General features: G+C 47.4%; 2 protein-coding genes across 3 annotated transcripts in view; one reads left to right on the top strand and one right to left on the bottom strand.

Moving 5' to 3' along the window:
- The first annotated feature begins 7,285 nt into the window (after nt 1-7,285).
- Nucleotides 7,286-9,458, top strand: FEM1A (fem-1 homolog A). The gene has a single exon (XM_014071067.2). It carries the CDS (start codon nt 7,374-7,376, stop codon nt 9,336-9,338), a length of 1,965 nt encoding a protein of 654 aa, XP_013926542.2. The 5' UTR covers nt 7,286-7,373; the 3' UTR covers nt 9,339-9,458.
- Nucleotides 9,459-16,241: 6,783 nt separating this feature from the next.
- The window catches only part of TICAM1 (TIR domain containing adaptor molecule 1), a 15,160-nt gene continuing 3,668 nt past the window's right edge, over nt 16,242-27,733 (bottom strand). For both annotated transcript variants that reach the window (XM_087703337.1, XM_087703336.1), the window contains exon 2: nt 16,242-18,385. In XM_087703337.1, coding sequence (XP_087559463.1) covers nt 16,252-18,228 — 1,977 coding nt within the window. In that variant the 5' untranslated portion in view covers nt 18,229-18,385 and the 3' untranslated portion in view covers nt 16,242-16,251. The remainder of the gene's footprint in view (nt 18,386-27,733) is intronic.

Here is a 27,733-nt window from a genome sequence, read left to right as displayed (position 1 = left end):
GAGAGAATGGAGAGGGGAGAGAGAGGAGAAAGGGGAGGGGAGAGAGATAAAAGCAAGAAAAGAGAGAGAGGAGGGAGAGAGAGAGAGGAGAGGGAGGGGAGAGATAGAGGAAAAAGACAGAGAAGAGGGAGGGAAGAGAGAGAGGAGAGATACAGAGAGAGAGGAGAGAGCAACAGAGGAGAGAGGGAGAAGAGAGGGGTGGAAGACAGAGAGAGAAGAGGGAGAGAAGAGAGGAGAGAGAGAAAGAAGAGAGAAGAAAAAGAGAGTGAGAGGAGAGACAGAGGGAAAAAGTTCAAGAGAAGAGGGAAGGAAGAGAGACAGAAGAGAGAGAGAGGAGAGAGAGAAAGAGAGGAAAGAGACAGAGAGAGAAGAGGGAGGGAAGAGAGAGCAGAGATACAGAGAGAGAGGAGAGAGCAACAGAGAGAGGGAGAAGAGAGGGGTGGAAGACAGAGAAGAGGGAGAGAAGGGAGGCAGAGAAGAGAAAGAGAAAGAGAAAAAGCTCAAAAAGTTCACGATGGAGACCTTAGGGGCAGCGATGGCAAACCTTTTCGGCACCAAGTGCCCGAACTGGAACCGTGTGTGCATGTGAATGCATGTGCGTGCCCCTGCGCACCGGAAATCCGAAGATTAGCTGGCCCGAGTGCACATGCCTGTTTTTTTGGCCATTTTGGTGGTCATTTCTGGCTGTTTTGGGAGCAAAAAAATAGCTCCAAAAACCGGCCTGAAAATGGCCCAGAAAACAGCCTGGGTTTTGGTAATTGTCCAGGCTGTTTTCAGTCTGTTTTTTGGGCTGGCTTGGGCCCCAAAGAAGCCCATAAATGGCCTGAAAACACCCCGAAAAACAGCCTGAAAATGGCCCAGAAAATGATATAATTTTTTTTGCTCTTTTTTGGCCGTTTCCCAGTGCTCCAGCCCCCGCAAAGATCGGCTGGCCAATGCGCCAGAAACCAGAAGAGCAGCTGGCACAGGCGATACTGTGCCACCGCTGGCATGCTTGCCATAGGTTTGCCGCAGTGGTGGGTTTCAAATTTTTTTAGAACCTCTTCTGTGGGTGTGGCCTGCTTTGTGGGAATGGCTTTCCGGCCATGTGTCCGGGTGGGAGTGGCTTGCCAGCTATGTGACTGGGTGGGGATGGCCAACTTGTAAAATGTGGTGAAACTCACTTAACAACGCTCTTTCCTTAGCAACCAAAATGTTGGCTCAGAAACTTTGGCATTGAAGTGTGCAAGTCTTAAAGCTGTCAAGTTACAAGACCCTCGCACCCCTAACCCTTTAGAAAAAAAAACCCAGGGGTGTTCAAACTTGACAGCTTTAAGACTTGTGGACTTCAACTCCCAGAATTCCTCCTCCAGTCATGTTGGCTCAGAAACTCTGGCATTTGAAGCACGCAAGTCTTAAAGCTGTCAAGTTACAAGATCCTTGCACCCCTAAACCTTTAGAAAAAAAAACCCAGGGGTGTTCAAACTTGACAGCTTTAAGACTTGTGGACTTCAACTCCCAGAGTTCCTCATCTCGCTCTTTATCTTGATGATGTACAGATGGGCGGGGAAAGGGAGGGAGCTGGAACCGGTTCTAAACAGCACTGTAGATTTGTGGAACCTCTTCTATAGAAGAGCTTAGAACTGGCAGGAACCCACCCTTGGTTTGCCGTCACAGCCTTAGGGGGATATTATATTTCTTCTTAAAAACCTCCAGTGATGGTATACCCACAATTTCTGAAGGCATCCCATTTCTCTAATTGTTCTGTCAAGAAACTTCTCATTTCTAGGTTGGATCTGTTTGATAAGTTTCCATCTCACCGATCCGTCTCAACAGTTAATTTCCAATTGAGTTACTGTAGCTCTGCAAACAGCCCCCCAAAAACTGCCCGGAAAGACACATCTTTGTCTTTACCATTTTGACTTTTTTGACCTTTTGGGACCCTCTCTTGTTTGGAAGCCTAGCCCCGGTACACGGAGGAGCCCCCATCCCCCCCACCCCCACCCTCTTTCTATCCTGTGCCAATAAATCCTTAGATTATGGCTTAAAATTGTTCTCCGACGATTGCTTTAAGCACCACCGCCGAAGTCCATTTACGACGGAGAATTGGGTAGTTATTCAGAATAGCCGGGAAATTGCAGCCTTCTTCGTTGGGAGCAGACAATGGCTGGCATTTGATGGGAAAAAAAGATTAGGCCTCTTGCCACGTTTGATAGAAGGTCATGTCAAAAGGGGGTAATTTCCAATTTTTGGCATCCAATTCTCTCTTTTCTTCTCTTTCTTTCCCATTAGATCTTAATCGATGGCCTCTCTCGGTCTCCACACAGAGACGGTATTTTCCATATTATATACATTTCGAACCCTTTGAGGTTTGATGTGCACAGACAACCCCCTCTCTTCTTCCCCCCCAAAAAAACCCACACTGTACAGCTATGTTTTCTAACCGTCGCCATTTTCAGAGGCATGGACTTCAACTCCCAGAATTCCCCCAGTCGCTCTCATGGGAGCAAATGAACTGTCCTGAATTAAGCCAGTTATTCGTTTTTGTCTGTCGGAGTAATGTGAATTCTGGGAGTTGAAGTCCGCGTATCTTAACGTGGCTGAGGTTGAAAAGCATTTCCTGGGGAATTCTGGGAGTTGAGGTCCACATATTCTGTCATTGCTGAGGCTGAGAAGCACTGGCGAGGTAATTCTGGGAGTTCAACCTCCCCCCCCCCTCTTAAAGCCTGCTGGCTGGGGAATTCTGGGAGTGGAAGTCCACTCATCTTAAAGCATCTGGCTGGGGAATTCTGGGAGTGGAAGTCCACCCATCTTAAAGCCTGCTGGCTGGGGAATTCTGGGAGTGGAAGTCCACCCATCTTAAAGCCTGCTGTCTGGGGAATTCTGGGAGTGGAAGTCCACCCATCTTAAAGCCTGCTGGCTGGGGAATTCTGGGAGTGGAAGTCCACCTATCTTAAAGCATCTGGCTGGGGAATTCTGGGAGTGGAAGTCCACCCATCTTAAAGCCTGCTGGCTGGGGAATTCTGGGAGTGGAAGTCCACCCATCTTAAAGCCTGCTGGCTGGGGAATTCTGGGAGTGGAAGTCCACCCATCTTAAAGCATGCTGGCTGGGGAATTCTGGGAGTGGAAGTCCACCCATCTTAAAGCCTGCTGGCTGGGGAATTCTGGGAGTGGAAGTCCATCCATCTTAAACATGCTGGCTGGGGAATTCTGGGAGTGGAAGTCCATCCATCTTAAAGCCTGCTGGCTGGGGAATTCTGGGAGTTAAAGTCCACCCATCTTAAAGCATCTGACTGGGGAATTCTGGGAGTTGAAGTCCACCCATCTTAAAGCATGTTGGCTGGGGAATTCTGGGAGTTGAAGTCCCCATCCTAAAGCATGCTGGTGGGGAATTCTGGAAGTGAAGGTCCACCTATTTGAAAGCATGCTGCCTGTGGAATTCTGGGAGTCGAAGTCCACTCATCTTAACCTTGCTAAGGCGTGGAACATCACCTGGAGAATGGCTACCTGCGCTCTCTAATCCCAAAGGGAGGGCCAGCTTGCTTCTTCCTCTTTCTGAAGGCACGTCTGGGAGTGGGGGGGGGGGCGCTCCCACAGCCTCACCCCAAAGGCACAAGTGAGGGCCCTGAATGGCCTGGAGTGGGGAAGGAGAAAAAGGCCCATGAGTCATCCCAGGAATTAAATGGATGCAGTTCTTATTAATGGGCACTTGAGATGAAAGAACCACCGCATCCCTCGATGCCATGGCAACGTGGCAGGGACCAGTCGACCTTCCTTGCCAGGTAGTCTGCACTGAAAGTCCTCCATCACATCCCTTGATACCCATTTTGGAATCTAGACGTCGGCCACCCCCGCCAGTTGTGACATCTGGGTTTCTCGGATTCCCACACCCATCATGCCCAGCAGCCCCATCCTCGGGAGGCATCACCACCTCCTGCTCATCGTCTCCCTCCCCCCCCCTCTTCGGGTCTCTTTTGATCCGTATCGAGAAAATGGATCTCTTCAATCACGGTTCGCGTGACTGACTTGAGTGGAGGGAAAAAAAGCAGACGGAATTCGTGATGTATCTCCCAAATAAACAGGAAGAATAAACCACCGACATGTGCCGATATGTTTTTTATTTAAAAACACGTGTCTGGCCTCCTCCCTCATTGTCAAGCACCAGGCAGTTTACAATTGAAAATAAAATAATGTATACACCTGATGTACTTCAATCAGCGGTTCAAATCCCACCGGCTCAGGGTTGACTCAGCCTTCCATCCTTCCGAGGTGGGTAAAATGTGGACCCAGATTGTTGGGGGCAATATGCTGACTCTCTGTAAACCGCTTAGAGAGGGCTGAAAGCCCTATGAAGCGGTATATAAGTCTACTGCTATTGCTATAAAATCAATCAGAATGGGGGTTCGAAGGGACCCTGGAGGTCTTCTAGTCCAGCCCTCTCTTCTTAAAAGCCTCCACTGATGGAGCACCCACAACTTCTGGAGACGAGTCGTTCCACTGATTAATTGTCCTCACTGTTAGGAAGCTCCTCCTTAATTCCAGATCGTTTCTCTCCTTGATTAGTTTCCATCCATTGTTTCTTGTCCTGCCCTCTGATGCCTTGGAGAATAGCTTGACCCCCCCTCTTCTTTGTGGCTGCTCCTCGTATATTGGAAGACTGTTATCATGTCAACCCTAGTCCTTTTCTCTAATCTAAAGATAAAGGTTCCCCTCGCACATATGTGTCAGTTGTTCCTAACGGTGGTCATCTCTGTTTCAAAGCCAAAGAGCCAGCGCTGACCGAAGACGTCTCCGTGGTCATGTGGCCGGCATGACTAAATGCCAAAGGCGCACGGAACGCTGTTCCCTTCCCACCAAAGGTGGTTCCTATTTTTCTACTTGCATTTTTTTACGTGCTTTCGAACTGCTAGGTTGGCAGAAGCTGGGACAAAGAACGGGAGCTCACTCCGTTACGCAGCGCTAGGGGTTCGAACTGCCAAACCGCTGACCTTTCTGATCGACAAGTCTTAGCCACTGAGTCACCGCATCCCGACTTTTCTCTAGATTAGACATGCCCAATTCCTGCGACCATTTTTCATGTTTTTTTTTGTGTCTCCAGCCCTTTAATCATTTTAGCTTCTCTTCTTCACACTTTTCAAAAACAATAAAAGCAATAATCCCCAAAATAGGAAAAAAATTGAATGTTTTATGCATCATTAAGTTAGTCTTGACAGTTAGCGACCATGTCAATAGATATTAGGGATTCAGGATTTTATTTTAATATACTATTTTATTCTATTTTGTTTTATTTCTTATGCTGCCCATCCTTCCCTCCCTCCCTCTGTCTATATACTGGTAGTCCTCGACTTACGACCATAATGAGCACAACATTTCTAGCAATAGCAATAGCAGTTAGACTTATATACCGCTTCATAGGGCTTTCAGCCCTCTCTAAGCGGTTTACAGAGTCAGCATATTGCCCCCAACAACAATCCGGGTCCTCATTTTACCCACCTCGGAAGGATGGAAGGCGGAGTCAACCCTGAGCCGGTGAGATTTGAACAGCCGAACTGCAGAACTGCAGTCAGCTGAAGTAGCCTGCGGTGCTGCATTTAACCACTGCGCCACCTCGGCTCTCATGTGACCCTGTTGGTAGGCGAGACATTTGTTAAGTGAGTTTTGCCCCATTTTACGACTTTTCTTGCCACCCTTGTTTAAGTGAATCATTGCAGTTGTTAAGTTAGAAACATGGTTGTTAAGTGAATCTGACTTCTGCATTGACTTTGCTTGTCAGGGGGTCACAAAAGTGGATCATCTCACCCTGGGGCATTGCAACCCACATAGCATCTGAATTTTGATTGTGCGTCCATGGGAATTCTGCAACGGTTTTAAGTGTGAAAATAGTCATAAGCCATATTTTTCAGTACTGTTGTAACTTTGAATGGTGACTAAACAAACTATTGTAATTTGAGGACTTGTAAATATTCCAACCTCAGTCTTGGTTAGTTTCTAGAAGCAGAGCAAGTCTAGGCTGTAAATAATGGGATGGCCACTAGAGGCAGTGAAAGGTTGGAAATTTGGAAATGTTTCTGCTGCCCTCTAGCAGTCAGCCAGATAATTGCAACCAATGGCCAGTAGATCTATTTTCATTTATGCCACTCTAAAAATCGAGGTGGCGCAGTGGGTAGAGTGCACTACGGCAGCCACTTCAGCTGACTGCTAAGCTTCAGTTCGGCGGTTCAAATCTCACCGGCTCAAGGTTGACTCAGTCTTCCATCCTTCCGAGGTGGGTAAAATGAGGACCCAGACTGTGGGGGCGATGTGCTGACTCTGTAAACCACTTAGAGAGGGCTGAAAGCCCTATGAAGCGGTATATAAGTCTAACTGCTATTGCTATTGCTAATCTTACTTTTGGGTAGAAAATTTACATGTACGGTATTATTGCACGGTCTACAATCATTAAGTTATTGGCCTGGAGGTGACAGTTTTTAAATTAGAAATGTTTTATTTTAAATTAGAAAGTAAGTACACGTAATCTTTTACTTACAACGGTTCACTTAGCGACCATTCAAAATTACGCAAAAAGGGGGAAAAGTTACTTATGACCATTTTCACACTTATGACGGTTGCAGCAACCCCATGGTCAGGTGATTTACAATCGGATGCCTGACAACTGATTCACGCTTATGACGGTTGTGAATCAGGGTCCCAGGGTCACGTGATCCTCTTTTGCGACCTTCTCACCAGCGAAGTCCATGGGGATTCACTTAACAACTGTCTTACTAACTTAACAACTGCAGTGATTCACTTAACACCTGTGGCGAGAAAAGTTGTAAAATAGGACAAGACTCACTTAACAAATTTCTCACTTAATAACATAAATTTTGGGTTCCATTGTGTTCATGAGGACTACCTGTACGTTTTTTTTTCCTATTCTATTCTACATCCACCAGAACTCTAAAGTAAACAAACTCCATTTCCCAGAAGCCACCTCACCTACTCCGACGCGCTCTCTCCCCGCCGCTCGTTCCCACACGCCTCTTTTCCCTTTCTGGGAAAGGGAGTGAAACCCAGGCGCGTCTAGGCAAAGTTATCGCTTCTTTGAACTACCCTTCCCGAAAGCCCTCGCGACAACCCTCTCCCGTTCACCTTCCCTCGCGCGCTCGCCGGCTCCCTTCTCCTGCGCTTCTTGGGAAACGTAGTGACGGGCGGGCCTGCCGTCTTCGAACGCGGGCCGGCGCGCGCCCGCGTCCAGACTACCAATCCCGGCGTGCCTTGGCCCGGCGGGAAGGTCCGCCATTTTGTTTTCGCCTCAAGAGGGCTCAAGATGGCGGCGCCGGTATCTGAGGCGACGAGCGGCCTGTCAGCGCGGGCCGCCCCGCGGTGGCCTTGGTAGTTGCGGCGGCGCCGCCGCCATGGACCTGCGCCTGGCCGTTTACAACGCGGCCCGGGAGGGGAAGCTGAAGCTGCTGCAGAAGCTGCTGGGTGGCCGCGGCCGGGAGGAGCGTCAGCGTCTGGCGGCGGGCCCGGGCGGCGCGGAAGGCCCGCCGTTGCTGATCGCTTCCCGCCACGGTCACCGTGAGGTGGTGGAGTACCTGGTGGACCACTGCGGCGCGCGGGTGGGCGCGGGCGGGTCGGTGCGCTTCGACGGGGAGACCATCGAAGGGGCCCCGCCGCTGTGGGCCGCCGCCGCCGCCGGGCACCTGCCGGTGGTGCGGAGCCTGCTGGAGCGCGGCGCCTGCGTCAACCAGACCACGCTGACCAACTCGACGCCGCTGCGGGCGGCCTGCTTCGACGGGCACCTGGCCGTGGTGCGCTACTTGGTGGGCGAGTGCGGCGCCGACCTGGAGGTGGCCAACCGGCACGGCCACACCTGCCTGATGATCGCCTGCTACAAGGGCCACGCCGACATCGCCCGCTACCTGCTGGAGAGGGGCGCCCAGGTCAACCGCCGCAGCCTGAAGGGCAACACGGCCCTGCACGACTGCGCCGAGTCTGGCAGCCTGGAGATCCTTCGCCTGCTGTTGGCTCGCGGGGCACAGATGGAGCGGGACGGCTATGCCATGACCCCACTGCTGGCCGCCAGCGTCACCGGCCACGCCAACATCGTGGAGTTCCTCATCCGGGGGGCGCTGGAGGAACCCCAAAGCCGAGACGCCGAGGAGGAGGAGGAGACGACAGAGGATCAGCAAGGAGAGGAAGAGGAGGAGACGGAGGATGAGACTGGCGGATCCCACGTCTACTGCACCCGAGAGGCCGCGGTGGAGGCGCTGGAGCTGCTGGGCGCCACCATGGTGGACAAGAAGCGCGACCTGCTAGGTGCCCTGAAGCATTGGCGCCGGGCGATGGAGCTGCGTCTCCGAGGGGGCGAGGGTCTCTCCAGACCGGAGCCTCGGCAGCGGGTGCTGGCTTACGACTACGCCCAAGAAGCGAGCAGCATGGAGGAGCTGGAGTCGCTCATCACTGATCCTGATGAGATGAGGATGCAGGCCTTGTTGATCCGAGAACGTATCCTGGGACCGTCTCACCCGGATACCTCGTATTATATCCGCTACCGGGGGGCCGTCTATGCCGATTCGGGCAACTTTGAGCGGTGCATTAACCTGTGGAAGTATGCCCTGGAGATGCAGCAGGGCAACCTGGAGCCCTTGAGCCCCATGACCGCCAGCAGCTTCCTCTCCTTTGCCGAGCTCTTCTCGTACGTGCTGCAGGACCACTCGAAGGGCGCCTTAGGGACTCAGCTGGGTTTCTCTGACCTCATGGTGGTTCTGAGCAAAGGGGTCCGCGAGGTTGAGAGGGCCCTCCAGCACCGGAAGGACCCGGTGGCGGACGCTTCCCAGTTCACCAAAGCCCTGTCCATCATCCTCCACTTGGTCTTTTTGCTGGAGAAAGTCGAGTGCTCTCCCGAGCAGGAGCACCAGAAGCGCCAAACCATCTACCGCTTGCTGAAGTGTCACCCGCGAGGCAAGAACGGCTTCACCCCGTTGCACATGGCGGTGGACAAGGACACGACCACGGTGGGCCGCTACCCGGTGGGGAAGTTCCCTTCTCTCCATGTGGTGAACCTCCTGCTGGAGTGCGGGGCCGACCCGGACAGTCGGGATTACGACAACAACACCCCGCTGCACGTGGCCGCCCGGAACAATTGCCCCGTCATCATGAGCGCCCTCATGGAGGCCGGAGCTCACATGGATGCGACCAACGCTTTCAAACAGACGGCCTACGAGCTCCTGGACGAGAAGCAGCTCACCAAGGCCATGATGCAGCCTTTTAATTACATCACCTTACAGTGCCTTGCCGCCCGAGCGCTGGATAAACACAAGATCCCTTATAAGGGTTCCATCCCTGAAGAGTTGGAAGCCTTCATTGAGCTACATTAGCCAAGGAGGACTCTACTCTCTACCGGCCTCTTCCTAGACCCGTTGCGGCTGGCAGGGAGAGGACTTGGATTCACGGTCTTCCTGGGGGGTCTGGATTTTAAAAGCTTTATTTTGCACTTGGCCAGCTTGCGTGGTCTTTGTCTTCCTTCTGTCCAGCCCCTGACATGGAGAAGGCGTCTTTTGCCCAAACGCACAAGTGGCCTCGCTCTCTCGGATCTACTTAAGTAGATGACAGGCTCTATTGCAGAGGTCTCCAACCTTGGCCACTTTATGACTTGTGGACTTCAACTCCCAGAATTCCTCAGCCAGCGCATTCCCCAGAATTCTGGGAGTTGAAGTCCACTCATTTTAAAGTGGCCCAAGGTTGATCAGCGCTGCCTTATTCCCTCTACAGGTCTGTCCCTAATTTGTCTTTGAAAGCCCCCCTCAAATTATTCCCGCTGCCCTTCCAGGCAAAGCCAAGGAGTTGAATTTAGTCCACTTCTCGTTTTACATTAATTTACTCCCCTTTTGGGACACTGCAAAAAATAAAATAAAATTGGGCTAGATTCAGTTTGTTGGAACTTTGCCAGGGCCCCCCGAGAAACACCTCCAGGGCTGACCCGTTGCTGCAAAGTTCCTCCAGTCTTTTACTCAGCCCTGCCCCATCTTCTTTGTGTTCCTGTGAGACAATAGGGGGCTGCCGGATCTGATTTTGTGACCGGCCCCACAGTGGCCATGTGCAAGATAGAGGAATGTTTTGTTGCATGGCCTGCTTTCAGCTTGCACGTTGGTTGAGCTTTTTTAAGTTCTTCCATTTTGCAGCCTTCCTTTTTCGAAGACGTAAGAATGGACGAAGGCAAACCCACCAAGTCCTAACAATCTTCTTTTGTTCAGCTCAGCCTTGTAACTTAGGGGGTGGGGGTGGGTGGGAGACAGTCTTCATTTTGAGCAGTAGGCTATTGGCTTCTTTGCATGGTTGATCCAAGCTGGATGCAGTGAGGTTTGAGTTTCTTTTTGGTTTCCCCCCTGGATTTCAGTTCTTGCTCCCACCGGCTCTTAACATCGGCTCGGATTTTGCGGGCTGTTTTCAAAGCCGGTGGTAATGTATTTTTATTTGGCTGCTGGCTTTTCTCGTCAGCGGAGTGAACCCTGCACTATAGGCAGACCAGGCTGTGAAAGGTTCCCCAGATTGTGAAATCTGATCAAGCCATTTATTTTTCCTCTCCAGAAAAGAGAAACAGCATGTTGATTTTTCACCCCATCACTGGCCAGAAAAATCCTTGTGTTCGTTTACATCAGAAGTCTCCAAACTTGACCACTTTTAAGACTGGTGCACTTCAACTCCCAGAATTCCTCAAGCCACTATGCTGGCTGAGGAATTCTGGGAGCTGAAGTCCACCACTCGTAAAGCAGCCAAGTTTGGAGACCTTCAATTTATGTCTTTCTGGCTGGGATGCCCCCAGTTTTCCTGGAAAGGCTTAAGAACAGGAGGTGATTGGGTGATAGTTCACTGTCCTTTGCGGCCTCCGTAAAGGTTAAGGGACAGATGTTTTTCAAAATCTCCCAGAAGCCAAAGAAAATGTGCTGACAATTTGTTTTGCACTGTGGGCCTGCCCAGGTTTACTTCCACTAAAAATTTCCCATTAGTTTACTCCCATTAAAAATTGTGCCTAATAACCCGCCAAATCGACCAGAGGTGAGTTAAATGCTTACACTGTGGCTTCGAAGTTTCTTCACATGTCCCCGCCTTCCTTAACTCTTCAGGGCAGGCAGGCCTCCAAAACCAGACATTTATTCATCCCTGCAAGAGGTGGGTTGCAACTTGAATTCTTAGTATTAGTCGCTTCGGCCCCTTAAACCTGGGCTATCAAGCGATGATTTATTTATTTTTAATTATGTCAAGGGCAGAAATGGATGTTGAAAGATAGATAGATGAATAGCTCACAAACACACACCCTTACTCAGAGTTGATTCTTTTTGGTGTGTCCTGTGAATTCTTCTACGCAGGCTGCGTAGTTGGGGTCGAGAGGCTGCATTAGGCAAGAGGAAACTAGTGACAAGGTGGGTGAGTGGACAGACGGACGGACAGACAGATAAAAGTGACTTGACAGGATTGAGAAGGCCTGGTGTTTGCGTTGGAATCTTGAAGGACCTTTCTTGTCCCTTCTCTCAGGGTCTACCTCACTTACCAACCTCAGTGTTACGGATGTTGTAAGGTGGCCAAGGCTGTTGATGGTTTGCATGACTTCTGGACCATCTTAACTCTTCATAGTAGCGGGACAGGTGAAGGTCAGAGGAAGCTGAAGTAAAGGATGCCAACGTGGGGGGTGCCATCATCTTTGGTGCTTGCTTATGTCCAGATACTTTTTTTCCCCCCAGATCAAACAAACCCATCCTGGGTATCAGAAACAGTTTTGAAGAGCGTTTCGTCAGGAACTTTTAAGAAGGGTGGGCTTCTGCATGGCTGGCTGAGGAATCCTGGGGGTTGAATCCCACCCTTTAAAAAAAAAATCCTGAAGTTGAAACACGCAGCTTCAGGGCTCTTCCTTCAAAAAGACTCGGTTAAACGGCCTACCAGCCGCATGTAGGCTTGATGGCTGCCTCACCAAAGAGAGAAATTGATCAGACCAGAAAGTTTCAGAACGTAGAGTCGTCATGTCCCGTCCCCCCCCCAGTTAAATCTTGAAGCAGATCTAATCATCATCCCCTTTGGGGTGAACCTCCGTTGGAGGCATCATTTCAATCTGACGGCCTCCATCGTTTTAAGTGATCGGGGTTCTGTTTTGAATCCATCTCTAATTTTGTTCTGCTTTGAAGCAGAAGTGGGGGGGGGGGATGGAACAGTATTAGTTGATGCCTGAGGGTGCTAAAATATGTTGTTTTGTTTTTCTCTTGGACTTCGAAGGAGCAAACCACCCCAAAGGTTTTGGATTCCTTGGTTTGGGCAGGGTGGAGCAGCAAATGGCCAATATTTGGTGTTTGTTGGAGACTAGAGAGGTGATTTTGGAGAATCATTTCTTCATCTTCACACAGCCCAAGAATAACAAGAAGCAGAGTCTTAAATTGCCTTGCATCGTATTTCAGCCTCTGCAGCTTTAAGATGATTGGACTTCAACTCCCAGAATTCCCCAGCCAGCTGGCTGGGGAATTCTGGGAGTTGAAGTCCAATCATCTTAAAGCTGCAGAGGTTGAGAAACAGCTGCTTTAGGGGCTCAAGAGAACTACAGAAATCTCAGGGTATTTTTTTCCCTCCGTGAATTTTGCCGCTTTGGGTTCTTGCAGTTTTTGAAAGCAAACAGAATATTAGCAGGTAAAGCAAAGGAAGTTTCGGGCTACCGTTTTGTTTTGGGGGGGTGGGGGGGTTTGTTGCAAAGAATGGAGTTGATTTGGCAATCGTGGCAGGGAAAGAAATGCACAAGCAGTGTATGCTACACTTGAGAGCCAACCTTCCTAACTTGAAGTAAATAAAGTTATACCGACAGCGAAAAACCCAAGAAGAAAATGTCATGCTGCTAAAAAAATACACAATTGTGTCTCGGACTCTTCTTGTTAGTCTTCCTATGGGCGTGTGGCTAGAGGTGTTTGCTTTGATGTACAGGTAGTCCTCAACTTACAACTGTTTTGAGTCTGGAATTATGGTCACAGGTCATGCCGGTCACCAGCATGACTTCGCCTGATTTTCCAGCCTCTTTTAGGACGGTTGTTAAGGGAATGCAAACAAGGCGGTCGTTAAGCAAATCCATTGTTCACAATGGGTGTTTTCACCCCAAAACTTTGCAAATTGTGGACGTGTGACTGCGGGGCGCTGTAAATGCCAGCCGGTTGCCAAGCACCCAAAAATGCGATCATGTGATTTTGGGAGGGGCCATCGGGATTTCAAATCTGGGTTGTCAGTAACTGGGGAAGCCCATTGAAACTACGAGCGGTCATAAGTTGAGGACTACCTGTATGTGGTGACATTTTTGATCCTGAGTTAAGACACCTGCATTTCTTCAGAGTTTGGCATTTTTTTTGGGGGGGGGGAGATGAGTTACAAATGGAAGAATCTGGTAGCAGGATCCAATTCTATGGGGCTACCTCCTGTCCTACTGCGCCATCTAATCCACTGATGATATTACCTAGTTTGGTAATGAAATGCCTGCAAGAAAATAACTCAGTTCAGAGCACCCAGGACGCCACATTCAACCTTGAGCTACCAATACCCCACATTCCTTTCTGGCACCCATGAGGTTATCTAGCTGGGTCATGAAACGCAAGTAAACAACGCAGCTCAGAGAGCACTGAGGAATCCACAGTGAAATTCTCCCTATGCCAGAATCTGGATTTCTGCTGAGCACCTGGTAGCTCAGGCGCTGCCTAAAACCGTGATATTCTGTTTGCAGAACAAATTTAATATGAACTGCTCCTTAAATTTAACTTTACAAGGAAAAGAATGAGTCCCTCGTTCCACTAATCCCCATTTACGCATTGATTCATATCTTACTGGTATCGTTTAGCACTGGTAAAACTGGTGCAAAGTTTTGGCTGGGGAATTCTGGGAGTTGAAGTCCACAAGTCTTAAAGTTGCCAAGCTTGGATGCCCTGTTTTAGGTGCTCCCCTGAACATAACGTATCTCGTAGAGGCAATGATCCTCTGCCAGTTTGGGAGGTGGGGGGCAGAAAAGGCAAGATGCCCGTTGTGGCATTGCAGTTTAAGCCCCACGTTTTTATAAATGCCTGAAGACGAGTGGAAGAGAGGAAAGAACCCCCACTCAACCCGGCCCCAGAGCTCTTTTCCAAAGAAGGAAACCCCATATTTCCTTGCAGTGCCAAAAAAAAACACACCCTAATTTTAGATGATAAATAAATAAACAACTTTGCCCCTGAGTGGATGTATTAAAACACAGTGTATCATCATCTTTAATGCCACTTCTCTGGACTTTCTCTGGGAACTGGACGGTGTCCTTCCTTTTCCTCAGATCTGATGGAATGCAGAAAAGGGAGGAATTGGGACTGGAGGTCTTCGCATTGTAGCAGCTCCTGGCTTCTCCAGGGACAGTCAAGTGAAAATAGAGGTAATGTTGAGTTACACACCAATGTTTCTTACACACCCCTCTCTCTCCCCATCTACCCCCTTCCCTCCACCTGAGCACCTTGATGTATGGATTTCATATTTTAACTTTCATATTTCAATTTCAGATTCTTATTTTACTGGTCGTCTTTACCACTGGTAAAACGTCCGAAGTTTTAGGCAACTTTTAACACCTATGGACTTCGACTCCCAGAATTCCTCAGCCAACCACGCTGGCTGGGGAATTCTGGGAGTTGAAATCCACCCATTTTAAGCTATCTTGGAAGCTTAAAAAGCTCTCGATTGCTACGCCTTGTCTTAAGCCATGGCTTAAACCTGGCTATATAGAGTAAGCCACAATTCAGTTCAGACACACCAAGCTCTAAATAAGATCACAGCGACTCTCCACCTCTTCCACCAAAATCAAACCAGGCTCCTTATAATGTCATTTGCACCACGAACCAAGGAATTGTCAAAGGCCCACATATATTGCATAGATGTCGTGTACCTTAAGGCAATTGTACACATCCTAGAGTGTTCAACCAAGTTAAATCGGGGTGCACTTTGAAAAGAAATAGGTGCCCTCTACCTCCCCTTTTGAAGTCTCGGCTGGGCTGCAAAATGGTGCCCCACTCCTCCTTTTCTAAAGAGTACGGAAGGATCCCAAAACTCCTGTCTCCCAAATTGCAAAATTAAATATATAGGTAGTCCATAGGACCACAACTGAGGTATTTCCCTTCCTAAGCAAGACAGTTGTGAGGTGAGTTTTGCCCCCTTTTTTACACCCTTGGTTGCCACAGTTGTTAAGTGGCTGCAATTGTTAAGCGAGCAACATGGTTGTTAAGCGAATCTCGTTTTCCCCGTTGGCCTTGCGTCTCGGAAGGTCGCAAAAGGGGATCGCACGACCCCGGGGACACTGCAACCGTCATAAATAGGAACCAGTGAGCAAGAGTCCGAATTTTGATCACACGACCACAGGCATATTGCAACAATCGTAAGTGTGAAAAATGGTCCCTTTTCCCCTTGTAACTTTGGACGGTCGCTAAAATGAATGGTTCTAAGTCGAGCACTACCTCTAATGCGTTTTGTCCTTTGCGAGTCCCTGTGGGGGGATTGCAAAGAGGAGATGGTCACCCATGAAACTTAGGTGGACTTCAGGTCCCTCTGTGCTGTTCCATTCAAGGTCCTAGTTCTTGTTGGTCCTTACATCTTTGCACAACGTTGCAAGTCAAAGTGGCCCCTTCTGTTGTGGCCTTCCAGCAGAGCTGACAGCAGATTCGGAGAGTGAGGAGGTTGGGGAGGAACCTGGGCCAGTCCTGGAGTCTGGGGAAGGCTCTGAGGAGGGCTCTGTGTCGGAGGCAGAGAGGGGGCCAGGGCCCTCTGACAGTTACCAACTGCCTTCAGAGTCAGATATCAGTGAGGCAGAAGAACAGCTGGAGCCTGTTCCCAGTGGGCGCATGCACAGAGACGCCAGACGAAGGGAAGAGCTAAAAAACGGGTCGACATGGGAGTAAGGCCACAGGTGGACGGCGAATGGCCCCTCCCAGAAGAAATAAAAGAGGAGCGAAAGGGGAGTGGAGTTTGCAGGAGACAATTAGTTCCCTTAATTGGTTTGTGACTCTCCGAGGCTCCTTGCCAAGTTCTGCAGATCTCGGCCTGGCAGCTCTCCAAGCCAGGTAAGGTCTGTGACTGTAAATCCTCCCTTGAAAGACTTTGCTGGATGTGAAGGAGCAGAATTCACATGAAATTAACAAAAGGGGTTTTTCTCGGGACAAGGAGTCTGCTTCAGGCTCTCGGGAAGCCTCAGTCAGAACACCTTCCCTTGACAAGATCATTGATGCTTCTGATTAGGAAATTTTAAGACATCTTTTTTCATCCATCTCATTTCCATTCTCTGCGGTTGTCCTCCTTTTCCGCCACCGGTGCCCTCTCGATGGTCTCATTGGCCGTGCCAACCATTGGGTTGCTTCTTTCCACCTGCATGTTGTTATAGTCACCGATCTGAATCATCTGGGCATTCTGGATGATGAGCTGGGGGCCTGGCATTGTGTTGGGAGAACCCACCGAGGACAGGAACGAATGGGAGAAGGAAGCCTGGTCCAGCCCCACTTTCACAAAGGACATTGCAGGTGGAGGAAAGACTTGAGCATCATTGCCTCCTTGGGCTTGCATTCTTGACCTCTCCACCGCCGGTGGTTGAACGGATGACTGAAGGTTGAGGTCAGCGAGATGTTGCTGTAGCCACAAGTTTTCTCGTTCCCGTTCTCGCGCTTCCTTTCTTTCCTGGATCTGTCTCAGGAGGTCCCAGGCGGCCTTCTTCTCCCGGATCACCTTTGGAGTGAAGGTCTTCTTCACCCTCTTCTCAAACACGGGAGACTTTTCACACAAGGGCACCAGAGAAGTGAGCAGGAAGGGCATTTGCACAGGATTTACTGAGTTCTCCTTAGGCACAAACGGAATGACCGAGTTCCTCTTGAAACAGCGGGTGAGGGAGTCCATCAAGGCTGTGTCGCGTTGATAGTCACACCGGCGGCCCGTGAAGTTCCTGGTCAGGAGCACGAGCGTGAAGGCCGAGTGGTCCAGGGCGTTCTGGAAACAGTTGAGCTGGCCACGCCCAGGGACGAGGAAATCTTCACTGAAGGTGGCCCCGTTGGAGACCCCCAAGGCCTCCAAGCGTTCCTTCACCCGGCAAGCCACCAGCTCGTCTTCTGCGGCATGTAGGACCACGAAGGTGTAGAACTGCCTTTCATCGTCGGGTGGGACCATCGAAGAAGGAGGTTCTGAGCTACAAGAGGCGAGATCTGAAGTAGAAGAAGACAGCAGAGGTCCAAAACTCGTGATTGGTGCTGGAGCAGAGGAACGGGGCGGACCACTTCCTGCAGAAAGTGTTGAACCCGGCTTCTGCAGAGACGGGGACTGAAAAGTCCGCGTCAGATCTCCTGATGATGCTGGGGTTGGGGTTGGCGGACCCTGGGCAGATGCCGCGGGGGACTGTGTGATTTTGGAGTGAGGCAGTAAACCAGGACCTCTGGAATTTGGTAGAGAAGGTTTTCTTGAATTGGCAGAGCAGCTGTTGGCCAACGATAGAGATCTGATGTTTTCTCCTTGGCCGGTTGTTGGTAGAGGCAAGGAGCCTCCTGTGCTGGGAGGGCTGTTGGAGGTTATTGAACTCTCGCTGATCTTAAGGTCGCTGATGTAGGAGACGGGGCTACCCGTAGAACGTAAAGACTGAGGGTTATCGGGAGGAGAAGAGCTGACGATTGGCCCCAGACTGCTCCTTCTGGCCGGAGTTAACTCCCATCGACCTGAGGCTAGAACTTCGACATTTTTCTTGGGCACCGTTGAGTTGAACTGCAGTCCACACTTCTCCACAGCTTCATCCAGAAGACCTTTGAGTTGGGCTCCTTCAAGGTGGCTTGCTTTAAAGGCTCGGATAGCTTCTCTGTAGGCTTCGTCTCGGGCCAGCGGGTCACAGAGCTTCTCATCAACCAAGAGGGAGTAGATCTCTGCCACGGATTGGGCCACCTTGGCAAGGTCCTTCTGGAGTTGCTCCGGGGTTGTCCTCGTTGCTCCCCCCGTGCCCCAGAGGCTTTGGGAGAGGTGGAGGGCCACCTCGTCATCCCTCAAGCTGTCGAGATGCACCCTGGCCTCATCGTCTCTCCCCAAGGACCACAGGATCATGATGTGCAGGAGATGGCAGCTCCTCCGATCTTGGTGCAAGCAGCTCAGCTTGTGCCTGTATTGAATCAGCCTCTCTGCTGGGATCCCGTCTAGGATCTGGAGGATCCCTTCAAAGCCTCCATCTGCTTGGGAAGCCCCAGCCATCCTGGGTAAAGCCGGGCCCAAATTGAAGGGCATGTCGTGGGTGGCCCCAGCAGAGGAAGGGCACAGCTCCCCGAAGCTGATCAACAGTGGGAGACAACCAGGAAGCCTTAAATGTCTGACGTCTTCTAGGGGAAAAGATTTGAAATGCTGCGGAATAAGCGATCATCGGAATGTGGGCCAAACTTGTAGGCTGGAAAAAAAAGAAAGAAAGAAAGAAAGAAGAGAATGAAATAGAACAATTTGGGAAGCCTGGATGAATGACATGAAATGAATGAAAAATAAACAGTTAAATAAATGCATATATATGAATATATGTATCTATTAGATTTTATTTACAACCCCCGGTATGCCCAAATATGGGAGGAAGATCACTACTTCCATTCTCTGTCCTTCGGCTCGTCACAAGAGACCATCCAGGCAGAAACCCAATATTTTTTACTGTTGCCTTAATATTGGGTTTCTGCCTGGATGGTCTCTTGTGACGAGCCGAAGGACAGAGAATGGAAGTAGTGATCTTTCTCCCATATTTGGGCATACCGGGGGTTGTAAAAATCTAATAGATACCTTTCACCCTGGCTTCGCTGATAACAGATAAGAGCCTGTGGCCTAATGGCTAAGAAGTCAGCCTAGTATGTAATATAGCCCAGGTTCAAATCCCAGTAAGGGTATGGCTAGCTGATGAGAGCTAAGTAGCTTGAAATAGATCTATACTAGTCTCCCTTTATTTATTTATCAGCACAAATACAACAAATGTAACAAAAAAGGCAACAGTAAAAATATTGGGTTTCTGCCTGGATGGTCTCTTGTGACGAGCCGAAGGACAGAGAATGGAAGTAGTGATCTTCCTCTCATATTTGGGCATACCGGGGGTTGTAAAAATCTAATAGATACCTTTCACCCTGGCTTCGCTGATAACGGATAAGAGCCTGTGGCCTAATGGCTAAGAAGTCTGCCTAGTATGTAGTATAGCCCAGGTTCAAATCCCAGTAAGGGTATGGCTAGCTGATGAGAGCTAAATAGCTTGAAATAGATCTATACTAGTCTCCCTTTATTTATTTATCAGTACAAATATAACGAAAATATGTATACACACACACACACACACACACACACACACACACACACACACCCTGTTTCCCTGAAAATAAGACCTCTCCAGTTACCGTATTTTTCAGACTATAAGACGCACCATGATTTTGAAGAGGTAAATTTTTTTAAAAACAGTTTTTGCACTCTGCAGGCCTCTCAAACCCTCTGCACGCCTCGTTTTTTGCAAAAGAAAAAAAAAGGTGGCATGCATTTGGGAGACTCTTAGAGTGCTCCTGGGGGCTGGGTGAGGGCAAAAATGAACAAAAACAACCCTCCCCAATCCCCAGGAGCACTCTGGAAGCCTCCCAAACCCTCTGCATGTCCATTTTTGCAAAGGGGGCGGGGTTTCGGTAGGCCATAAATGCTGTATTCAGTGTATAAGACGCACCCAGATTTTCACCCTCTTTTTTGAGGGAAACAGGTGTTTCTTATACTCCAAAAAATATGGTAATAAGCCCAATTGGATTTTGAGCGCAACACAGCAGGAGTTATGAGGTGACTACGCTTGCCGCCTCCTGCACCTCAAAAATAATAAGACCTCCCCAAAAATAAGGCCAAGTGCTTATTGGGGGGGTCAAAACGGGTAACACAGTATATACCGTATTTTTTGGACTATAAGACGCACCAGAGTATAAGACGCACCATGATTTTGAAGAGGTAATTTTTTTTTAAAAAAGTTTTTGCACTGCACGCCTCCCAAACTCTCTGCACACCTCGTTTTTTTTTTTTTGCAAAAAAATGGGGGGGGGATGCAGAGCTTTGGGAGGCTTGTAGTGCACTCCTGGGGGCTGGGGGGGCAAAAACGAGCAAAAAATGGCCGGTTCTTTGCAAAAATGGGCCGTTTTTTGGGGGGAAGGGCGTGCAGAGCGTTGGGAGGCTCTTAGGGTGCTCCTGGAGGCGGGGGGGGGGGACGAAATGATCAAAAATGGCCCTCTCCAGCCCCCAGGAGCACTCTGGAAGCCTCCTAAACGCTCTGCACGTCCATTTTTGCAAAGGGGGCGGGGTTTCAATAGGCCATGAATGCTTTATTCAGTGTATAAGACGAACCCAGATTTTCAGCCTCTTTTTTTAAGGGAAACGTGTTTTATACTCCGAAAAATACGGTAATAAGCCCAATCGGGCTTTTGAGCGCAATACAGCAGCAGCCATGAGGTGACCGCGCTCGCCGCTTCCTGCACCTCAAAAATAATAAGACCTCCCCAAAAATAAGGCCAAGCACTTATTTCAGGGGTCAAAAGAAAATAAGGCCCTGTCTTATTTTGGGGAAAACACAGTACATATATAGGTACCTACATACCAACATAAATAATTCTGCTTCATTGGAGATACTTAAGGAAAGGACAGATCTGATACAGGGAGTCCTCGACTTACAACAGTTCGTTTAGTGACTGAAGTTACTACGAGGCTGAAAACAGTGACGACCGTTGCAGCATCCCCAGGATCACGCGTGATCAACGTTCAGATGCTTGGCAACCGGTTCATACTTACGGCCGTTGTCCCGTCATCTCCTTTTTTGCGACCAGCAAAGCCAATGGGGAAGCCAGATTCTGCTGAATGAAAGCAACTACCGTATTTTTCGGAGTATAAGACGCTCTGAAGTAAAAGCTTTTGGAGAGGAAAACAAGAGAAAAGAGATCTGCCTCCATCTCCCAGCCATTTGCCTCCTTGCAGCAAACAGCAAACAGCACAGATAATATACACTGTTTGTGGTGTTACATTCCAGACTATACTTGTACAGATGCTGTTAAAACTGATATGGCTTTCTGGAAGCATAGTTATTCTCTGCTATTTAAAAGAAGATACAATACCATTGTGGGAAGTTATCATCCAGCCCTCTCCCAGAAAAATGAAATATCCTAGGAAATATTGAAAAGGCGGAATATTTCTCTGGATGTGAAAAGAAACATGTTTCAAAAGACAGAATAAGTTGCCTATAGCTTTCTGCCCATCCCCAGCTAATGGGCCATTAAGATGGCCAGGCTAGCTCACTTTACATAATAAAGACTTCTCCTCACTGCAGCTGTAGGGGGAAGGGATATTACTCAACTGACCACAAGGCAACTGAGAACTCATCACAGCCTAGAGAGTAGCCCCCTGCATGGCACCATGGGAGTCTGACAACCAATCAGAATACATTTCTTACACAGGAACAGGAAACAGAGAGGTGGGACTGAACAGGGTATAAAAAGCCTAGCAAGCCCCTCCCTCAGCCCTTCTCTTCTTCTCCACCAACATTGAAGCATGTGATCACCTTTTCTGTTCAGGGCTCAAGCCACGTGGTCCTGTCCAACAATAGACCATCTTTCCAAGCAGCCTCCATGTCTCCAGTGTCTTTTTCCCCACTTGGGAGCTGAACCCAGAAGGACATTTCTTTCAACACCACTGGGCCTCTTAAAGCATTTATTTTAAAAAGCTTCTTCGTTTTGTTAAGCTGTCTAGAGCAATAATAAAGCAGTCTTTAAAAAAAATAAGTCTAATAATTTGAACATTATATAGGCATTTACAGTTATTGACTTACCTCCCTGCAGTAAACAGCCTGATTAGCACAAGAAAAAAATCTGCCTTCCAGCAATTTGTCTCCTGCAGCAAACAGCAAGTTTCACTTTCAGTTTCAGCGTGATGGGCTGTTTCAGGCTGCGGGGATTGCCATGGCCTATTGCTGCCTCTCCAAGTCCCATTTTCCCTGTTTGCTGCAAGGAGGTAAATTGCTGGGGGGGGGGGGCAGAGGCCAAAAGGTGGGGGGGGGTTCTACATTCAGTGTATAGGACACCCCCAAATTTTCACTCTCTTTTAGAGGTACTTCTACTTTTTATTTCATTTATTTATTTATTTATTTATTTATTTATTTATTTATTTATTTATTTATTTGCAAACATGTAAACTACACACACACAAAACTTAGACGTACACCACATTTACACAATACAATACGAACAGGAGCTTCCTGTTCTTTCTAATAGCAATTATCAATCGATACCGCTCACCTTATATTATTTCCCCTTCTATTGTTATTTCATTTGGATTTCACCATCCTTAACCCTCTTATTTTACTCATAACTATTATTTTTTTGAGTTTTGTTATATTCCTTCATTGATTCTTGTTTCTTTCCTCCATCCACCTATACCATTTATCCCATATCTGGTAGACTTCTGATTCTTCTTTCCCCTGGATTTCTTTAGTTAGTTTGTCCATTTCAGCACAATCCATAACCTTTCTTATTATTTCATCTTCGCTTGGAGTTAATTTGTTTTTCCATTTCTAGGCAAAGGCAATCCTTGCCACCGTAATTATATTAAATACTGGATTTCTTTTTTTTTTGTATTTCACAGACATTATTCCTAATAAAAAAAATTCAGGTTTCCATTCTATTTTAACCCCTGTTATTGCCTCCAGCCAATTTTTGATCCTTTTCCAAAAAAATTTAGCCTCCTCACAGGTCCACCATAAATGGTAATATGTTCTGTGTATTGATTAGCATTTCCAACATTTTGGGGAGGTATTTGTTAAGATTTTAGTTAAACTTGTTGGTGCCAGGTGCCATCTGTAAAACATTTTGTACTGATTTTCCTTGTATGCAACTGTTAGTGTCATTTTTAAGTTTGTTCCCCCAAATTTTTCCCATTTGTCTAATTCAATATTACACCCAAAGTTCTGCAGCCATTTTATCATTTGTTCTTTCACAATTTCCTCTTCCATTTTATACTTCAGGAGAAATTTATATATTCTCCCTATCATCTTTCTATCTGAGCTTTGAATAATTTTATCCAATTCGTGTGGTTCTGTTTCGATGTCATATAATTTAGTATCATTATTGTATTTAGTTTTGATTTACAGGTAAGTTAGCCAGTTAACTTTCATGTTCTGTTCTGCCAATTCTTCAATTGTTTTTAAATTTCCCTGTCTATCAATTAAGTCTCTGTATCTTAGCATTTTGTTCAAATCTATAAAATTTGGATGGGTCGTCCTTTCTGTCGGTGATAGCCAATTCGAGATTTTCACATAGTGGATTTTTTTTAAAGCCAATTTTGCAATAACGCTCTTCTAATTAAATGATTTTGAAAGTGCTTCTTAATACTCTGAAAAATACGGTACTTGCAACCCTAATGCCAGGTTCTGTTCGGATTCTACGTCAATTACTCCCAGTATGCTACCCACCTGGGATAGAGGAAGTACCTCATCTGGACCAAAATCAATTCCCCAATTGTTAATATCACTTTATAAGGCCTTGGTAAGGCTACACTTGGAATACATCATTCAGTTTTTGTCTCCATGATGTAAAAAAGTTGTTGAGACTCTGGAAACAGTGCAGAGAAGAGCAACAAAGAGGATTAGGGGACTGGAGACTAAAACATATGAAGAACAGTTGCAGGAACTGGGTATGTCTAATTCAGTGTTTTTCAACCTTGGGGACTTTAAGTCCTATGGACTTCAACTCCCAGAATCCCCCAGCCAGCATAGCTGGCTGGGGAATTCTGGGAGTTGAAGTCCACAGGACTTAAAGTCCCCAAGGTTGAAAAACACTGGTCTAATTTAATGAAAAGAAGGACCAGGGGAGACATGATAGCAGTCTTCCAATATCTCAGGAGTTGCCACAAAGAAGAGGGAGTCAAACTATTCTCCAAGGCACCTTGAGGACAGAACAAGAAGCAATGGGTGGAAATTAATCAAGGAGAGAAGCAACTTAGAACTGAGGAGAAATTTCCTGACAGTGAGAACAATTAATCAGTGGAACAGAAGTTGTCTCCAGAAGTTGTGAATGCCCCAACACTGGAATTCTTTAAGAAGATGTTGGAGAGCCATTTGTCTGGAACGGTATAGGGTTTTCTGCCTAGGCAGGGGGTTGGACTAGAAGATCTCCAAGATCCCTTCCAACTCTGCTATTGTATTCTCCAAAGCCCTTGAGGGCAGGACAAGAAGCAATGGGTGGAAACTAATCAAGGAAGGAGAGGGAAAGAAGAAAGGGAAAAGGAGAGGAAGAAATGGAGGGAAAGTAAGAGTAGAAGAGAGGATAGGGAAGGAGTGGAAAAGAGGAAGGGGAAGTAGAGAATGGAAAGGAGCGGAGGAAAGAAGAAAGTAGAGAAGGAGAGAAGAATGGAGGGAAGGAGAAAAGGAGAAGGGAGGAGGAGGAGGGTTGCTGTAAAATAAGATGGGCGTAAGGGATGAAAGAAAAGCAACCTCAATTATATTTTTAACTTTAGGAGGAGGAAAAGCTGTTATAAATGTTAAAAGATAAAACATATTATTAATTAGAGTTACGAGATTGTATATTTATGAACGTATGTATGAGAAATAAAAATAAAAAAGTTTTTTTCAAAAAACTAGTTAAGGAGAAAAGCAACTTAGAACTGAGGAGAAATTTCCTGACAGTGAGAACAATTAATCAGTGGAACAGAAGTTGCCTCCAGAAGTTGTGAATGCCCCAACACTGGAAGTCTTTAAGAAGATGTTGGAGAGCCATTTGTCTGAAACAGTATAGGGCTTCCTGCCTAAACAGGGGGTTGGACTAGAAGACCTCCAAGGTCCCTTCCTTAGGCTACAGGCTAAGACTGTAACCCACCCGAATGGTATGAATGTTGTGTTTTTAATTATGTATTGTCTTATATGTTAAAAGTTTGTCTCCCCCTCCCTTTTGGGTTGTGAGCCGCCCTGAGTCCCCCCAGGGAAAAGGGCGGCATACAAATAAACTTCTAAACTAAACTAAACTAAACCTTCCAACTCTGCTATTCTATATTCTCCAATCCTGGAGGGAGAGGGAAAGATTCAAACGTGGCGGCAAAACTAGCCATTAATCTCCATCCTTTCCTAGCCAGCTCGCCTTTCGTGCCGTAAGAAAACTATTCAAACACGGTGAGACAAGACAAGACAAGACAAGTTGGGTTCATCCTTTCATCGCTAAGCTCGAAAATCCCCAACCTAGTTTGTCTTGTTTTTAAGGGTTCTGGAAAGAACAGAAGACATCGATTTGCCAGGCCCTTCTCAAGATTTTGGGTGCAGCCCGCAACCACCTCCAGAGAGTTTTAACCGAGTCATAAATCTCCCTGCACCAGAAGAGGAAAATTACTAAGTGCATAGCTGGATAGAAAAGTGTAGATGCCAGCCTATTGAGCTCAGGCTATTTTTGTGGGTGATAGTATAGAGAGTGTAGAGATTTCCTGGTGGTCTCCTATCCCCCTATGGCAGGCAGTCTTCTACTTATAATCATTCTCAGGGGTTCCCACAAAGAAGAGGGAGTCAAGCTATTCTCCAAGGCACCTGAGGGTAGAACAAGAAGCCTGGGGCTAAAGAGCTGTTGCCCCCCCCCCCGTCTCGAATGGTATGATTGTTGTGTGTTTTAAATTATGTATTGTTGTTTAGTTTAGTTTAGTTTCCCTTTATTTGTATGCCGCCCTTTTCCCTGGGGGGACTCAGGGCGGCTCACAGTTCAAAAAAAGGGGGGGGGGGAAGGACAAACAATTTTCCAACATGAAGACAATACAACATATTAAAAAGAACACACAACAGTCACACAATTCGGGTGGGGTTAGAATCTTAACCCCAGGCCAGCCGGGACAGCCAGATCTTCAAAGCGGCGCGGAAGGACTGGAGGGTGGTGAGGGTCCGGATCTCCACGGGGAGTTCGTTCCAGAGGGTCGGAGCAGCCACTGAGAAGGCTCTCCTCCAAGTAGTTGCCAGTCTGCACTGGCTGGATGATGGAATCCGGAGGAGGCCTAATCGATGCGATCGTATCGGTCTAGTGGAGGTATGATGTGTTTCGTTTTTTAATTTTTTGTCTGTATCCCCCTTCCCTGGTTTGAGTTGTGAGCCGCCCTGAGTCCCCTTCGGGGGGGAAAGGGCAGCATATAAATATAAAAAATAAACAAACAAACAAACAAACAAGCAATGGGTGGAAACTAATCAAGGAGAGAAGCAACTTAGAACTGAGGAGAAATTTCCTGGCAGTGAGAACAATTAACCAGTGGAACAGAAGTTGCCTCTAGAAGTTGTGAATGCCCCAACACTGGAAGTCTTTAAGAGGATGTTGGATAGACATTTGTCTGAAACGGTCTAGGGTTTCCTGCCTAGGCAGGGGGTTGGACTAGAAGACCTCCAAGGTCCCTTCCAACTCTGCTATTGTATTGTATAACTGAGCCCAAAATTTCCCTCACAAAGTGAGACAGTGGATAAGTGAGTTTTGCCCAGTTTCAAGACCTTTTGCCACCGTAATTAAGCAAATTGTCGCCCTTGTTCACTTAGTAACATGGTTGTTAAGTGAATCCCCATTGATTTTGCTTGTCAGAAGGTGACAAAAGGGGATCAGGATAACACAACGATCATAAATATGGGCCGGTTGCCAAGTGGGCAAATTTTGATTACGTGAACATAGTCACAAGTCACTTTTAAGAGCCGTTGTAACTTTAAATAGTTGCTAAATGAACTCTTGTAAATTGAGGACAATCCATACTTTGATCTGGCCAGGTGCCAAAATTGAACCTTAAAACAAATTCAAATCAAATTAAATAGAATTTTCACCCTGGCGTCATCTTACAGGTAGTCCTCGACTTACGACCCCAATTGAGTCCACAATTTATGTTCAGCGAGACATTTGTAAAATGGGTTTTGCCCTGTTTTACGACTTTTTCTTGCCACGGTTGTTAAGTGAATCCCTGCGGTTTTTAAATCATCGACGTGGTTGTTAAGTGACTCCGGTCGCAAAAGGGAATCACGTGACCCTGGGACACTGCAACCATCATAAAAATGAATCAGTTTCCAAGCGTCCAAATTGTGATCACATGATCATGGAGATGCTGCAAAGGGTCGTAACTCTGAAACACGGTCACAAGTCACATTTTTCAGTGCCGCTGTAACTTCGAACGGTCATTAAACAAACTGTTGTAAGTCAAGGACTACATATATTAGTTAGGGAAAGTGGCCCCTTGACATGACACTCAAATGTGGGCCAGGGGTAGAGAAAAAAACTCCCACCCTCTTCCAATACTGGAAGAAGGAAGACTTGCCTACAATCCAAGAATGGACATTGAAAGTCACAAACTTAGCCGAGATGGCTAAAATATCGGCATATCTTAAAGATCATTCAAATGAGAGATATAAACGAGATTGGGAAAAATGGATTGACTATATACAAAACAAATACGGGACCAAGAAACTCCAGTTAGCCCATGCTTAAGATCAGAAATGATTTAAATTGTTTAAAGTTGGTTCAGCAAGAAGAAGCTAAGGTCAATGTAGAGATGTCATTAATTTCTTTATTTCTTTTTTCCCCCCAACAGATTTTAGACTGTGTTTGTTAGAAATCCATACCGTGTATGGGTTCTGGGAAGTCGGGGGGGGGGGGGAAGGAGGAGGGGGGTTGGGGGAGAGGGTGGAGGGAGGGAGGGGTATATATTAGGCTAGACAAGAATTTGGTGGTAATCTAGAATTATTTTGACATACAAAAAAATTGAACTTCGA

This window comes from Thamnophis sirtalis, unplaced genomic scaffold, assembly GCF_051295495.1.
Source record: "Thamnophis sirtalis isolate CommonGarterSnake01/CBP01778 unplaced genomic scaffold, rThaSir2_p1.2 scaffold_1, whole genome shotgun sequence".
NCBI lineage: Eukaryota > Metazoa > Chordata > Lepidosauria > Squamata > Natricidae > Thamnophis > Thamnophis sirtalis.
Note: the sequence above shows the minus strand (reverse complement) of the source record. Positions and strands in the feature narration are given on the sequence as shown.